The 14,935-nt window shown below is 46.8% G+C and overlaps 1 protein-coding gene across 2 annotated transcripts in view; it reads right to left on the bottom strand.

The window, feature by feature from the left end:
- The window catches only part of GRK5 (G protein-coupled receptor kinase 5), a 169,506-nt gene extending 157,428 nt beyond the window's left edge, over positions 1-12,078 (bottom strand). The window contains exon 1 of one of the 2 annotated variants that reach the window (XM_055719609.1): positions 11,768-12,078. Coding sequence is in view for 1 of the 2 variants with exons in the window: in XM_055719608.1 (XP_055575583.1) it covers positions 11,768-11,819 (52 nt within the window). In the remaining variant the exon portion in view is untranslated. The remainder of the gene's footprint in view (positions 1-11,767) is intronic. The other variant, XM_055719608.1, reaches the window with a different exon arrangement.
- Positions 12,079-14,935: the final 2,857 nt, after the last annotated feature.

The following is a 14,935-nucleotide window of genomic DNA, read 5'->3' on the forward strand; positions in this document are numbered from 1 at the left end:
ACCTTCAGCCCTTGGTGCAACCCTGATTTTTTTGCCAATCCTCAGATGTCACAGGGATGGCTCCCTCGAATACTGCCATCAGCTGGCAAATCCCAACATTTCTCATTCATAGGTTTTCACTTTTCTTCTCCACCCCTAGAACAAGTTGGCTGTGGTCAAAGCTGCTTGGGCAGGTGGCTTCTGACACTTCTGAACACTGTGTGGTTTTTTTTTGGTTGGCACCTTCACCAAAAATTCTTAAGAAACTAAACTGTTCCTGGAAAGCAGACCTTGTTGTGAGCCAGCAGCAGTTGACAAAATGGGAAACCAGGGATAAGGATTTACCAGTGGAGGGAGGCTGCTGGTGGGGTCCCACAGCAATCTGCGATAGGACTCTGACTACTCAGTGTACTCACAAATGGTCTGGAAAAGAGATAAGTGGCACGATGACATTTGCTGCCAAGACAAATTTCTTCAAGACAGTTTTAACAAAAACAAGTCTGCAAAGAGTTGCAGGAGTATGTTGCAGTAGTACGTTGCAGTATTGAATCACTTAAGAGTTTGGAAAAAAGAAAAAGAAAGATTAAATTCTGTGTCAGACAGCACAGTATTGTGCATGAAGGAAACAGCTCTTGCTGTAGACACCAAATGATGGGCTCTAAATTAAACATTGCAGCTCAGAAGACAAATTTCTGAGGTTGCTGTCAGCAGGCCTAGTAATGAATACTTGTGACACTGGGGGAAAAAAAGCAAACAAGCATCAAGTTAAGAGTGAGACAAGAACAAAATACGAAGTGGTCAGCACCACCGTGCCGCTGCCCACAGTGCGCACATGCGCTGCGTAGTTTTAGTCACCCATTTCAAACAGGATACAGAATTAGAAGATGAAAAGGGACATAGGTGATAGACTTGGACCTTTCAGCCTAGAGAAAGGCGATAAGGGGATGTGATAAAGCTTATAAAATCATGAATGACCCGATAGAAAGTCTGACAGAAGCAATGAAATCAATATGTTACAAAAAAAAAAAGCCAACAAACCCCAGAAGCATTTGACTGATTTGCAGATAATTCCCTTCCTTTGCCCTCCAAAACACTTCCACATCTTCACAGTGATTGCTTTCTGAAGTTGCCAAAACATAAGTCATACATCAACTGAGTCCCTCACTGAGTACAGATGTGGGGAAGTTTGCACGTTTTCATTACATGATGGAACTCATCGCCACAAGAAGCTGCTCGGGCCCAAATTATAAATGCCGTCAAAAAAATGGATTAAATCAATTCATAAAGGATAGATCCCTCTAAATACCATAGGGCGAAGCCACCTTCTGCTCAGCAAGTCCCTAGACTGGGAGGCTGAAAAGGAGGCACCTTGGGGAAGGATCACTCTATCCGCACCTTTCCATAGGCACCTGCTGCTTATCCCGTGTCAGGCAATGACACGTGGCAAGAAGGAGCTTTACTCCAAAGGCTTTGCTGTTCTACTACCTGCTCTCCAAACCAGAGGGCTAAAGTTTGGGGGTCTTTAACTCCTGAACCGTTCCTCTGTCTCTCATTGCATTGAGCAAACAGTGAAAGGAGATGCATGCTAAATGCACAAGGCTTCCAGGACAGGTGTACTGCGACCTTGAGAGAAGCTGATGTCGTATGTAAGTCATCGGGATCGTTCTTCCTAAAACTCGGCTGCTGGTGAAATACAGCACAAACTTTCCCAGATGTGTGCTCCATGAGGAATTCTCAGTCAATGTGTGATTTATAACTTGGCACCCTCAGAAAACACAGAATCGTGATTCAGAGATGAAATGTAGATGTGGAATTGCTGTGGAGAGAGACAGAAAGGGTTTATTCATAGATGAGTCCAAACTCCTGTATTTGCAAGCCTTTTCACTGCTTCCAAATGTTGCAGCGGACAACTGTTCTTCCTTTAATAGTAAGAAGATTAAGGCTGAGTGTTCAGATTCTTTTAATTTTCCATAACTTTTAGCCAAGTAAAATTTCCTGTGCAAAATGTGCAGGGTGAGCAATTGCATTTTTGCACCATGCTTTGCAACCAAGGAGGAGAGGTACATAGTTCCATTGGATTTCCACTGAAGAAAGGTTTGCCATGCAAGTAGCAAGATCATCCCTACAGAAAGGAACCCTATTGATTTCCAGTGTGCTTATCACTAGAATCTCTCCTGCTGAACTAAAGGCAACCAGCCTCACAGAGACCCAGAGCACTGGGGCAGGGAGGGGGGAAATCTCTAACAACCAAAACTAAAGAAGATGGAAAAAGGCACATGGACTGAAACGAATTCCCAATGTAACCTTCATCTCCAGTAAGAAACAAAACCAAACCTATGACAGAGCAGCAGGGAAAACAACGGGAAGACGAAATCAGCAGAAACCAAAGGACAAAATTGAATGACAAGCACTGAACAGCACCAATATGAAATATATATATATATGTAAAAAATATATAGTACACACACACACACACCCCCCACAGATATTTTGGCAACCTTGGCCAAATGATGATTTAGCCTAGCATCCATTCTTGCCAACTCATCTGCTTGTTAAAAATATCAGTTCCCTTGCACTGCCTACAGGAGTATTTTGGCTGAAGCGCCACTGAGAACTCATTGGTGTTGTTTTCACTTGGCATCACTGACATCTTCCCTTTGTTTCTGGATCTCCTCTCCTTCTAGCTGCATTTCTCTCCCCCCACCCCCCCTTTTTTTTTTTTTTTTTTTTTTTTTTACTTTTTTCACAAGACTAGATTCTCCATCAGTGCCTTCTGCAGATGCTGCCAAGTGAACGCAACTGTAACGTCACACAGAGTTTCTCCGTTCTCCTGGCAGGTAGTCTCTTTCCTGGGACATGCTAGATGGCTAGACAGAATGGAGGGAGCATGCTCAGTCAGGCAGAGTCTACAGCTGTCATTGTAAATAAAGACTTCCTGCAGAATCATGAAGGTCTCCCATAGCATGTGCATGGGGAGGAAGGGAAAAAAAAATATAAACCCCAAAAGAACAGTTTCAGTCACTTTAGTCTGTGTGACAAGGCTTCTATATAAACACTGACCAAAGAACAACCAAGGATAATATGAGAGAAAATACATAAAGCCTTAGATATGTCCAGTAAACTGACATTTAATCCAATCTAATTAAGTGTGTTTTAAACATGACATCAAAGACTTCTCAAATTCAAAGGTGGTGTCAGAAACGGAGGATAAGGAAAATAAACTATAAAGATTAGAAAAGCCAGAAGAATAAAATGTCGGCGTTTTGGTCTAGAAAATTTTAGACAGAGAGAGGAAACAACCATCTGAATTTATTCACTGGAAGAATGATGCTAGGAAAAGGAGGATGGTCCAGGAGCATTGGGAGCTGGTAAACAGCATGCCAGAAGTCACCGTGCTACATGCCCACACAAGGTAGAGACTGGATCTTTGAGCAGTTCAGCAAAAGTAGTATTGTACCAAAAATCAGGTAACTTCTAGAACTTGTAACATAACCTCAGCCCACCAGGAAAAGCCAAGCTCATAGTGAAATCATGCATTCAATGGGACCCAAGAGAACACTCAACCAATGCAAAGATAGCTGCTACTGCTTATTAACTGCCTCTTCGACATCCCCAGGGCAGCAGGGAGCTCCACCAGCACCCTCACCGATGGAAATTGCTCAGAAATACCCTCAGGTACCTTCTTGGGTACCGCCTCTCCCCCAGGACCCCTCCTGTCCAACCCGCTCTTCCAGCTGGTGTTGGGGTGGGCCAGGGTGAGGACCAAATGCAACCAGGCCAGCTCTGTCCCTAGGCACATCTCCTTGGAACCCGCTGCTGGGAGCAAACTGGTCCCGAGCACTGACTGGCACAACATTTGAGGTGCACCATCCAAGCTGGCATGCTGGAAGAAGGAAAGAACAAAACCTGTTAAACTTGGCAAGATTATAACTGATGATAAAACAGAAAGTACCTGGAGAATGAGAACCGTACAAAAGGGATTAGAGGGGTAAGGAGATGAAAGTAAGGAAAATTTAACCAGGAAAGTCAAGTTTTCTTGGACTGCAAAAACCTTCTCAACAGATAGACCCATAAATGGAGTCACTTTTATACCATAACTGTTTCGAACCTTACAAGGTCTGTGGAGGACACGGGACAAGATGACGTAGCAGGCCTTTACCGATGGCTGTGGGTACTTTGTTTCACTCCAGTTATCTCAGTGCAGTTTTACCGACACGCAGCACCGCAGCAGCGAGAGCCAGCTGACCCTGAGCACAAACAAGCTGCATCCCCAGCCACCAAGCAGCCCCCCCATGAAGCCCATGAGACTACTCATCCATAGTAAACACACCTCTCGGTGCTGGAAATGACGGATATACACATTATCCAGCCTTCGCTGTAGCACTGAGAAGTTAGTGTAAATAACTATTTTCATCCTACAGTGCAGACAGCCGCCCTTCCTTCATTAATATTATTTGCATTCTTCACTCCCGGGTCCAAACTGAGTCTCAAGTACTTGTGTGCATTTCTACTTCTTTCAGCCTGCCCTTCTTCCCTCAATAAATGCTTGTGACAGTTTCTTCAACTATATCTGAAGAGATACTATATGAACTAAAGCAGCTGAGCCAGTATTACAGACTTCACAGCCTCATCCATCTTCCCCCTCACCTGTGTTCTGTTCCATCCTTTCATTTTAACAGGCAAATCTATGGATATATTTTTTCCAAAATTAAGTGAAATACCTATCATCTTTGCAATATTTTCTTTAGAATGTTTACTTTATTTTTGCTTTCACTGTCTAATCTTTCTCATGAAGCAGTATGCATTTCTAAATCTTCCAAGCAAAATAATTACAAAGATAATCCAGCTGAGTGTAATCAAACTGCAGGGTTCTTTATTTTCCTGGCTTTTAATTTAATTTCAGATCCTGTGGTCTTAAAGAAATATTAGGATTATATCATCTTGTTATTGTTTAATTATGTGCCTGTAAAAACAAGGAGCAGTCAATTCTCTCCTTGCCCACTGCACACAGAAAACTCATACAGCATATAGAATGTTTTTGAAATAGAGATCCAGGGGAAGAGCTCACAGATGAGCATGAATTAGGTCCTTAGCTCCTATTTTCACTGAGAAAAAAAAAGTATAGAAGGGTAGTATTTCATATCCAGAACTCTTGTTTATTCGGTTGGATTTGACTAATATTTTGTAAAGACAGTCACTACTTTGATAAAATCATTTGCTTTTAAACTTTTTCAATGCACCGATACGGATCCTGATGAGATTTTGTGGATATTTTAGGCATGGCAGTAGTCCCATTGACTTTAGCACCACTACCTGCACTTTAAAATTAGAGCCTCAGTAGCTTTCTTCGGATCAATACAAACCAGAAGTCATCCACAGAGTAACGCTGGTGTAAAAAATAGTATAGGAGAAGAATCGGCTACATGCCCAAATACATACGGTCAGCCAAGCAATAAAAATACAATTTCTGTCTCTACATAGGCAGGAGGACTCTGCCTGCATCCTGGCAGTCGGCTTTGGGATTTACGAGGATCAGAGCACATCTCTATTAATCAAGTCTGAATACATGACTGGGGTTTCAGGCCCTTCACTGCAAGCATCAAAGTCCTCAGCATGCAGATGTTCATCTTCTGAGTTGGGGAAAGATCATTAGCAAATCGTAGCTAGCAAAGCAGTACCTGGAAAGAGAGCTCATCTTGCAAGAAGAATGAAACGATGCGGGGGTGGGTTTTTTTGGTTGAGAGGTGTTTTTTTCCCCTTCGCCAGTAGTATCCCACTGTACTGTCCCCACATATAAAGGAAAAGGGAAGCCAGGTCAGCCACCAACCAGGTATAACACACCCCCAGTGCCTAGAAACAGCAATTCCTCTTTAATGTTGCATTCCTCTTTAGCCTTTTCCTCTTCATTGCCCTCAAAATGGGGCAGTGCACAGCCACCCACCAACACGCCGGTGACAAAGGCACAGACACCTGGGGCAGGGCCCGGCCCAGGGCAAGACCAGGGTTGGGGCTTTCGCTCTGGAGCTGCTTACCACAAAGACACTTGCATTTGCTCGGTCCACGCACTGCTGGGCTGGTAACGCTCTCATCAGAGCATCCCCAAAACCACCTCCCTCAGTCACTTTTATCTAATCTACCTCAGGATAGTCTTGATACAAAAAGCTAGATACAGCCACAAAATTATGCCTGCATCTTGTATAAACACTGAAAATTCTTTTCTGAGTGGACAATTTCAGCAACACCAAGTTAAAACCTTCTCAGCAATGGAAAGTATTGATAACAAGGGCAGGCGGTCTCTTTGTGACTTTATTATTTTGCACCAGAGGAAAGCAATCACATGAGATTAATGGAGCAGGTGCACGAAGCTCTATTCAAGCCTCCATAGTCCCCACTTGTTCTAGAAGTTTTGCTAGCTAATAGCTTCTGTGTGTTAACCGCCTGAGAGTCCATCGCAGCTCAACACCAAGTATTCTTTTTTAAATGCCTACAAACTCAACAAGCTAGGTAGCAATCAGGCCATAGCATCCCAGTTCCACAGCAACAACTCACACAGGGGGCACAGTCCTCTCTTCAGTAGCAAAGCCCGAGTGGAAGAGCTCTTGGTTTCCCCAGCACTGCCACATCGCAAGACTTACTGCCCATGACTGCAACCTGGCATAGTCAGCCACCTGCAGGACCCCAGAATAACAGAGTGCCCACCAAGGGCACAGCTGCAGTGGCTCTAACTTGCTCTGCATCAGCCCTGCTATAAAAAAAAAAAAAAAAACCCAACAAAACAAAACCACCACAGAAACAGATTTCAAGCCAGTTCTACAGACACACACATGCTCACTCTAAGCCAGGTACGGCAACAGAGATAAGTCCCTTCTGTAAAAGGAGAACTTGAAGTCATACAGACTTATACGTTCCTTTCAAAGGCTTGAAGAATCCTGGTTTCTGAATTTCCTTAATTAAAATATAATTAAATATTCTGGACTCTTCTGGATATTTTTTTCCCCTGAAAGAAATGGTTAAGCTTGAAAAGGAATCTCATTTTTCAAAAACTACTGCTTAAAAGCACCCTGTTGCATCTGAAGTAATGGCCGATTCCATTCTTGAATATTTTTTTAAGCTATTGCGGTGGTGAGAGCTTCTCTTGAACTCCAAAAAGAAAGCTAAACTGAGTCACTGCAGGCAAGCTTCCTCTGCTTACAGAGACAACATTTTCCTTACAAAGTACTTTTTTTTTTTATTCAAGAGATAAGAGGACAGGACCTTAGTTTCTGCATTCAATGCACTGGTTAATGAAGTTGCTGCAGTTAAGTTGCAATAATCATGTTCTCCATGGGGTTTTGGCTGTCACTATAGTCACCTTCTTTCCTTCAAAATATGCTTTTCATTGTTCTACTGCCCTTTTTCCAATTGCTCTGCAGCCAAGTTCTTGGAAAGCAATCACACTTCTTGTTTAGGATTTATTACTAGTCTTTTGCCAATAAGGACACGCACAAATCTCTCCTGTGATCATCCTGCAAAAGCAAGCTAAAAATACAGTAATTTATGAATAGGCACATTTTGCATGTTATACAGCATCAGTGTGCACTCCTCAAATTTGTGAGTTATATAAAAGAATGTTGCCCCTTTTGGCCAGGCTGATCAAAGGCTCTGCTTGGGGGCCATAAATAAGATTATTTTAGAGTTCCAGTGCACCTAAAAAGGGAAGAGGGGGGAGGGAATAAAAAAAAAAGAATGCATCTGTACTGTGTTTTAGTGGTTGAAGGCATTTTTTTTCTCCTTTTACCAAGTTTGCAACGATAAACTTTGCACTTTAAAAACCCCAGGTCTGAGAAAAACAATAGTTTGTTGTCCAAGTCGGCTGTTTTAAAATTAATAATTGCAATGACTAATTTAGTCATCACTAAAACTTTACAGTGGTGGGAACTGTCTGTTTGTTTGTACAAATTTTTAAAGGATTTTGCAATTTCAGAGTCAAGTTGTAGTTGGGTTTTGAAGCTCATGCACATACAAGCAGCATGTAACATGAGGGAAGACTGATCTTACGGCTAGGAAGGAATGGATCATGAGGAAGAGTATCTAGGTAATCACCACACCTTGGTCACGTTTATCTGACCATATTGTTTGGTTTTCATACCAACACCACAGTTTAATCATCAACTTCTCTGAAAGACTAGTCTTTTATCAGCTGATTGCTTTTGACAGGAAGGGATAGATTCACAACTCTCTGGATGCGCTTTAAAGTTTCTCTGGGTTAGGGTTGTTAAAATTCCTCTGAAATGCTGGGAGACCCAATCCTCAGTCTCTCCTGGACCCCTCCATCATCTCCTTGGTTCTTATTACGTCCTCTTTCAAACAACCTTAAACTGGGAAGATTAGCGGGGAACCGTTTGCCAACCGGGATTTGCTGCTAGCAGTGCCATGTATCTCCATCGCTAATGGCTGGATGGTTCTGTGGCTCAGATGCGACTGCTGAGGCTCAGAAACAAGGCGGCTAATGAAAAGATCCAGATAAATGTTTCAGTACCTCATAATCTGGGGTTCTTATTCAACCCAAAATGACTGCAATTGTTATTATTTTGCTTTTCTTTTTATGACTCTCATCTTTCTTGTCTTCCCTTCCGTGCTTGTTCTTTTCCCCAGGCAATACGAGATAGCCCCAAATACCTATTTGGCTCCTATAATTAGACCAGATGAATTTTCTCTTCACTCCTAAAAGGGACTAGTGATTTGTGAAATGGGATTTTGCATCCAAGAAATGAGAAATAATAATTGAGGGAAAAGCATACATTTATTCTTAATAAATCATAACTGAACTTTCAAATGCAAGAAATCTCCATTTTTTACATGTTCAGACTAGCAGACTTCTGAGTATAACAAGTAATTTATGTGTAATTTTGCAACAAAAAAGTTCATATTCTGCAAAAAGATGAAGATCTGAAATTTATTTTCTGTTCAATGTGAACTGCATTTACTCTTTTTGTTGCACTAATAAGATTGCTCACGTATCACATGGCATCAGTTAATTCTGGGTGTGCTTCACATTGTAATCATCAGGACGCGAGTGCAAGTATTCCTTTAACAGTTATAAAACTTGCCTCCTGGAATTTCAGCTAAAAAGTTCACTTTGCATCGGCAGTTGCTTTAGTACAACTTAGTCACAAAGGAAACACAAGGGACCACAGAAAAAACGCTACCAAGGCCAAAGCAAATGAGTTGCAAAATTTAAACCAATATTTGCTAGAAAACGTTTGTGGTGGTCACTCAGCCCTGCTTCCGAGTCCCTTACAAAAGTCCTCACCGCTGGACTGAACATCGTGGGTCTACCCAACCCCTCCTTTGAAACGAATCTGAAATGTCTCTTTTGCTACTGATACCGGGTTTGTGTTCCCCTCGCAGCTTTTACTAACATTTGCAGAGTGGATCCCATAATTTTCCTTCTTCTGACATTAAGCACCACATTGCAGGCACCAGCCACCATGTAATTGAGCTATTACAGCTTTTACTTTTGACTTAACAAGTGGAAACACACATGCATGTACTTGGCTTTGGCTACATGTTCACCCAGCTAAATCTACTGATGGAGTCTGCAAGACCTAGAACAAACTCATTTTTAGACACCATAATCCTCAATATATTAATTTGCTTTTACTCTTGGTCCTCCATATGCTGTCTGTCTTCTTCCTCTGCAATGACATCCACCTACATTGCTCCCTGCAAATTTTAAAAACACTTTTCTCCCTGCAGCTTGCAATGATAACTAGAATGTAGGAAGATATGCAATGTGGGCATGACACTTGTGGCTCTTACATCAAGTACGTAACGTGCCCTTTGTTCTTCATTTGAAAAAAATTACACACACCCTCCAATAAAGCTTTAACAATAAATAAGCACCAGCCTCCCCCAAAAAATGTTGCTGGAGCTTCATACATGGTTAAGAGAAAAGTTGAAATACAGTTTGGAATAAATCTTGATAAAGCTCTGCCACTCAGCTTATAGCTAACAGCTTCTTTAATAAGACTTTAACACAATAAAACAACATTACTGTTACTGTCTTGCTGAGGATGGTAGAAAAAGACCATAAAACTGAGTGGCCCATTTAAAATTACTTGCAAAATATTGGCTCTCTGAAAACAACACACAATAACTGTAATTAGTACCAGTCCTTTAAAGCATTTCTGGTCTACTGAAATCTAAACCAGTATTGTATTGCTGGTAGCAACAACTGCATCCTAAACAATATTAAGAATGACAGCAGAAAATAAAAATCCGCCATCAGAAGTCAGAAAGTTATAATTCACTGATCTGCTGAATGGAATAACACCTTTGCCCTTATTATTTATAGAGCTTTTTTGGGGAGGCTCTCAGGACTTTACTCTTCAGCTAAGCCCCACAAGTTCAACAGCCCATGAGTTATATAAACATCATTTTACAATTTGAACTGTTTTCCAGCAAAAGGATCGCTCCAGGGAGGGCTAATTGAATGATCGCTTTCACAAAACTAACATCCCTTTGCTCGTACTTGCAGAGCTCCCCAGCGCCCAGCCCCGCGGTCCCCAGCCCCGCGGTCCCCAGCCCCGCGGTCCCCAGCCCCGCGGTCCCCAGCCCCGCGGTCCCCAGCCCCGCGGTCCCCAGCCCCGCGGTCCCCAGCCCCGCGAGCAGGATGCGACCACTGGAAAACCGGCTGCAGGTTGCACCGCACCCCGGGGCGCCCAGCCTAGGCGGTGCTCTCAGGGAACCGAGCCTGGGCAAAAGCCCTGGGAAAACGTCGCCTTTGAAACTAAGCGCGTAAATAAGTACCGACGTAAACCCGGGCTGCCACCGGCAGACAGCGATCGCGTCTTGGCAGCGATGCTGCAGCCCCGAGACGTGTTGCTTGTGCGTGGCGCTCATCCTCCGGCCGGGAAGGATGCGCCCCAGCCCCCGGGGCCAACCACAGCCCCCGGCCCCCAGCCCCGCCGTGCGTCCCGGGGGACCCCCCGCGCACCCCCCGCGCGGACAGAGGGACCCGCGTCCCCTCCCGCCGCGGGGGAAGGTTGGGGTGAGGGGGCGCCCCGCCAGCCCCCTGTGCTGGCGGTTATCGGGATTCGGCTTTGCGGGGTCTGGGGGGAGGGAGGGATGTTCCCGAGAGCCGCGGCCGGTATCCCAGCGCGGTCCCAAGGCGCACTGAGCCCGGCGGCTCCGGCCCCAGCATCTCCCCGAGCATCCAGCTGCCCGGCGAGCCCCCGGGGCACCCGCCAGTGGGGAGCTGAGCCCCCGGCCCCTCTGGCCGGCTCCGGCTGGGGCCGAACCCCCTCCCCACAACGGGCATGCTTGCAGCAACATGATATCACCTAATAACGCCGAATAAGGCAATGACGGTACGTTGGAGCGATCCGACCTCGCCGGTCTCGCCACACGGCGCGGAAAGCTATTTGCAGATTTGCTAAGCCCTTTTGAATGAATGCATCTGCAGCTGACCTTTAACAATAGACGCTGAAATAGCACAATCTGTGGGACCAGATTTGGGGGGGAAAGGGGGGGGGGGGGGGAGGAAGAGATGGGTGAATATTGTAATCTCTGCAATCTCATTCACTTCCTTTCCCAAACACCCGCACACCGGGGGGGGAAAAGCGGTATTTTTCCTGTCCACCGGGGCTCTGTCTCAAACAAGCCGTTCCCAGCGGCGGCGCGGCCACATGGCACCCCGAAAGCCGGTGGCGGCGGGACCGGCGCGCACCCCGCGGGCATCGCTCCGCGGAGGGGCGACTGCGACAAGGATGCTCCGGCCCCCCCTCCCCTCCCGGCGCTCTCTCACCTTCCCTGGCTTTCAGCAAGACGGTGTTGGCAACGATGTTTTCCAGCTCCATTGACGAGCTCGGGCAGCGTAGGCAGGCAGCGGCACTGCAGCAGGACGTCACTCCCGAGGTGCGGAGTCTCCGGGCGACCACCCGCCTCCTGCCCCTAGCGCGTTATCCCGCCGTGCATGGCCCCCGCCTCCCTGCCCTGCCCTCGCCTCCGCGCTGCCGGGCGCAGCCGGCGCTCCCCGCGCTATCTGCTCCCGCGGCGCCTCGCCCCGCTACTCCATCCTCCGCCCCGCGGGCTCCCCACCGGTTTGAGAGCTCGGGCGCTCCTGCCTCCCTCCCCCGGGGGTGTGGCACCGCGGAGCGGCCCCGCAGCCCCGCGCAGGCGCCATCCCCGCCGCCGGCTCCGCGGGGCCGGGCACGCCGGGACGTGTAGTCCTGGGGCGGCCCCGCCGCACCTGGCGCCGGCCCCGCGCCCGCGCAGCGAGCCCCGCGGGAGGGGCGCGCAGCCCGCCGCGGGGGGCGGAGGGGACCGCGGGGGGGCGGGGGGCCTGGAGCGGAGCGGCCCGGGCGGGGGGCTCGGGGCGGCGGGGGGCCGTGGGGCGATGCGCGGGGCGATGCGCGGGGCGGTGCGCGGGGCGATGCGCGGGGCGATGCGCGGGGCTCCCTGCGGCGCGGCCCCGACGGCGGCAGCGCGGCACGGCGCAGCCCTGGTACCGGGCGCCACCCCGCGGCGGCGGCCCCGGCACGGGACCCCCAGGGCTCCCCGGCCCCGCCCGAGGCACCCCTGCCCGGAGTCCCCGGCCCGGGACCCCCGGGGCTCCGTGCTGGTCATCGCCTCACAGGCGCTCGCAGCCGGCGGAGGAGCCCCCCGACAGCCAGCAGCCTCCATCCTCTGCCCTGCGCTGCACGCCCTGCTCCGGGGCTGGAGGCACCAGCTTCTCGCCTTGCTGGAGAGCTTCAAAAGTCCCCGAGGGAATCCCATCTTTTCTGCCACACCATTGGGTTTGGTTTGGTTTGGTTTTTTTTATCCTGGGAAGCAGTTGCGTGAGACATCAACCACTTGTGGAAAGTTTGTGAATTTTAAGCACTAGATTACAACGTAAATTCTCTTCTGTCTATATAGGACAGACGCTCCTGTCAGCGTTATTGTGATTTTCCTGGCAATGGGGTAGATCGATTCAGCAGGACAAGCAAAGAAAGAAAAATAAAAACAACCCATTACTCTTGCTAACACTCTTCCCCATCTGTATTTGCATTGATTAAATCCACATAAAGCAAATCAAATTAACATGCATCTTCTTGTAAGTGGAGCACAGACACTACTTTTTCCTCTTTTTTTTTTTTTTCATTTTACCAATCATATTTCTTTCTACAGCCATGCAGAAATTACTTGCAATAGCAGAACTTGTAGTCTGCCTAGAACACGTTTTTCTGAATATAGGAAATAAATGAGAAATCCATTTAATGAATAATACCCTGGGCATTAGGATGAAATGGCTATAATATGTGCCTTTTGTACCCAGTTAAGCACCAAAAATTAGAACTTTGGAAGTTACTGTGTGTAGCAGGTGGCACTACTGTGTACAGTCTTCCTTGTCCTCTCTCCTATCACTTCGGAAAACGTTCACCCTCCAGAAGCCGTGCCATGTTGTGGTTACTTTCTTTGTAATGCCAAGTTCTATACGCAGCTGTAAAGTACCGGAAGATTTTTCTCTGATTAAATAATTCTTAAGGGAAAAATTGCTTCCTGGAAACCAGAGCCTTAGCATGGAGATGAGGTTCCTAAGGAGTGTCTGCCCTGCTTGTTGTTTGACCACTTCTGCGCAACAACTGATGCTCGCTTGTAAACAGAGCAAATTATACTCAGGTTATAAATGCGTTTCACATCCCTGCCCAGCCTTCTGCTGATGGTCATCACAAGGACAACACCAGCATCACAACATGGCTGATATTGGAAGACACAGTTACATACTTCTATTACATACAATGTTTTTAATGCTACAAGCAACTTCTCTCTCCAAAGGAAAAGTGAACACACATGCCTTAGTCCCCATTTTGTAAAGCAGCACGCACAGCAGCAGCAAGCTTGTGACAGCAGTGGGCTCCCAGTGCGCTTGCCACATCTCGGCATGAGGCTGTTCAGTGGGGAGGCATTTGCCTTAGTGGGAGACTCCACAGGGAGCACTGACTGTGTTTGGTGTGTAACTTTCACACAGGTGCCTGAATGAAGAGGGCTGATCTTGAAGCTCTTAAGTTTAAGTCACACTTGGAAATCAGCACGTGCACTCAACGACTCTGCTGCTCCTCTTCTATGTGTACCCCTATATACACAGTCATCTGCAGTACCACCCTGTGGGACAGAAGCACGACTCTGACATGCTGGTGCCCTGTATACTTGTGAACATTTATTCAAATTCTTTAAAAGGTACATAGATTTATCAGAAGAGTTACAACAGATCTATACAGTGTTCACAAATGCCATGAGGCTACCTGGTGTTCACGAACGGTGCAGCTCCGAAGCACTTCATGTTCCTGGCAAGCAAAGGCGCAGTTACCGTCCCTTCAGAAACACGGGCAGAAACTGAACAGAGTGTTGTGCTGCTGCCAGAGTGGTTATTTCAACTAAGCTGGATGACTTTCCATTAAAGTGGACTAGGAGCAGTCACGTAACTTAAACATGGCTGAGTGCAGGGAGTGGAAAGCTGAGCTCTGCTACCGGCCTGCTGAGATTGCGCAATAACACGTTTGCCTTAGTTACACATCTACATGGAGAGCAGCAATTCTGACTTCACTTTTACTGGTAAGAACAATGGAGTGGGTTTCCTTAAGGATTCTTACAGCATTTAACAAAATAAAACTCGTTTCCGATAAATCTGAGTCAATGTGGTGCACTTGGACATGGAACGAGGTGTGTTCACTAGCACAACGCCCTACTTTGAAGACAATCAGTCCTCACTGCATCTCTCTTTTCTACTACATTTTTTTCAAGCCTGAATTTACCACTGATAACACAAGAATGGTCTGCTTCAGCACAGACCTCAGATGGATGGCCTCTTTCAAGGATGTGACTCCCCATGGGCTGCCAGGACAAGTGCCACTGCACAGACCTACTTGCCTCAAAGTCCATCAGCTGGTCTTTGCAAAACCCACTGCAGCATTTGGAGTCTTACCTCTGGAAT

The sequence above is a fragment of the Falco cherrug genome, chromosome 9, assembly GCF_023634085.1.
Source record: "Falco cherrug isolate bFalChe1 chromosome 9, bFalChe1.pri, whole genome shotgun sequence".
In the NCBI taxonomy this organism is placed as follows: Eukaryota; Metazoa; Chordata; class Aves; order Falconiformes; family Falconidae; genus Falco; species Falco cherrug.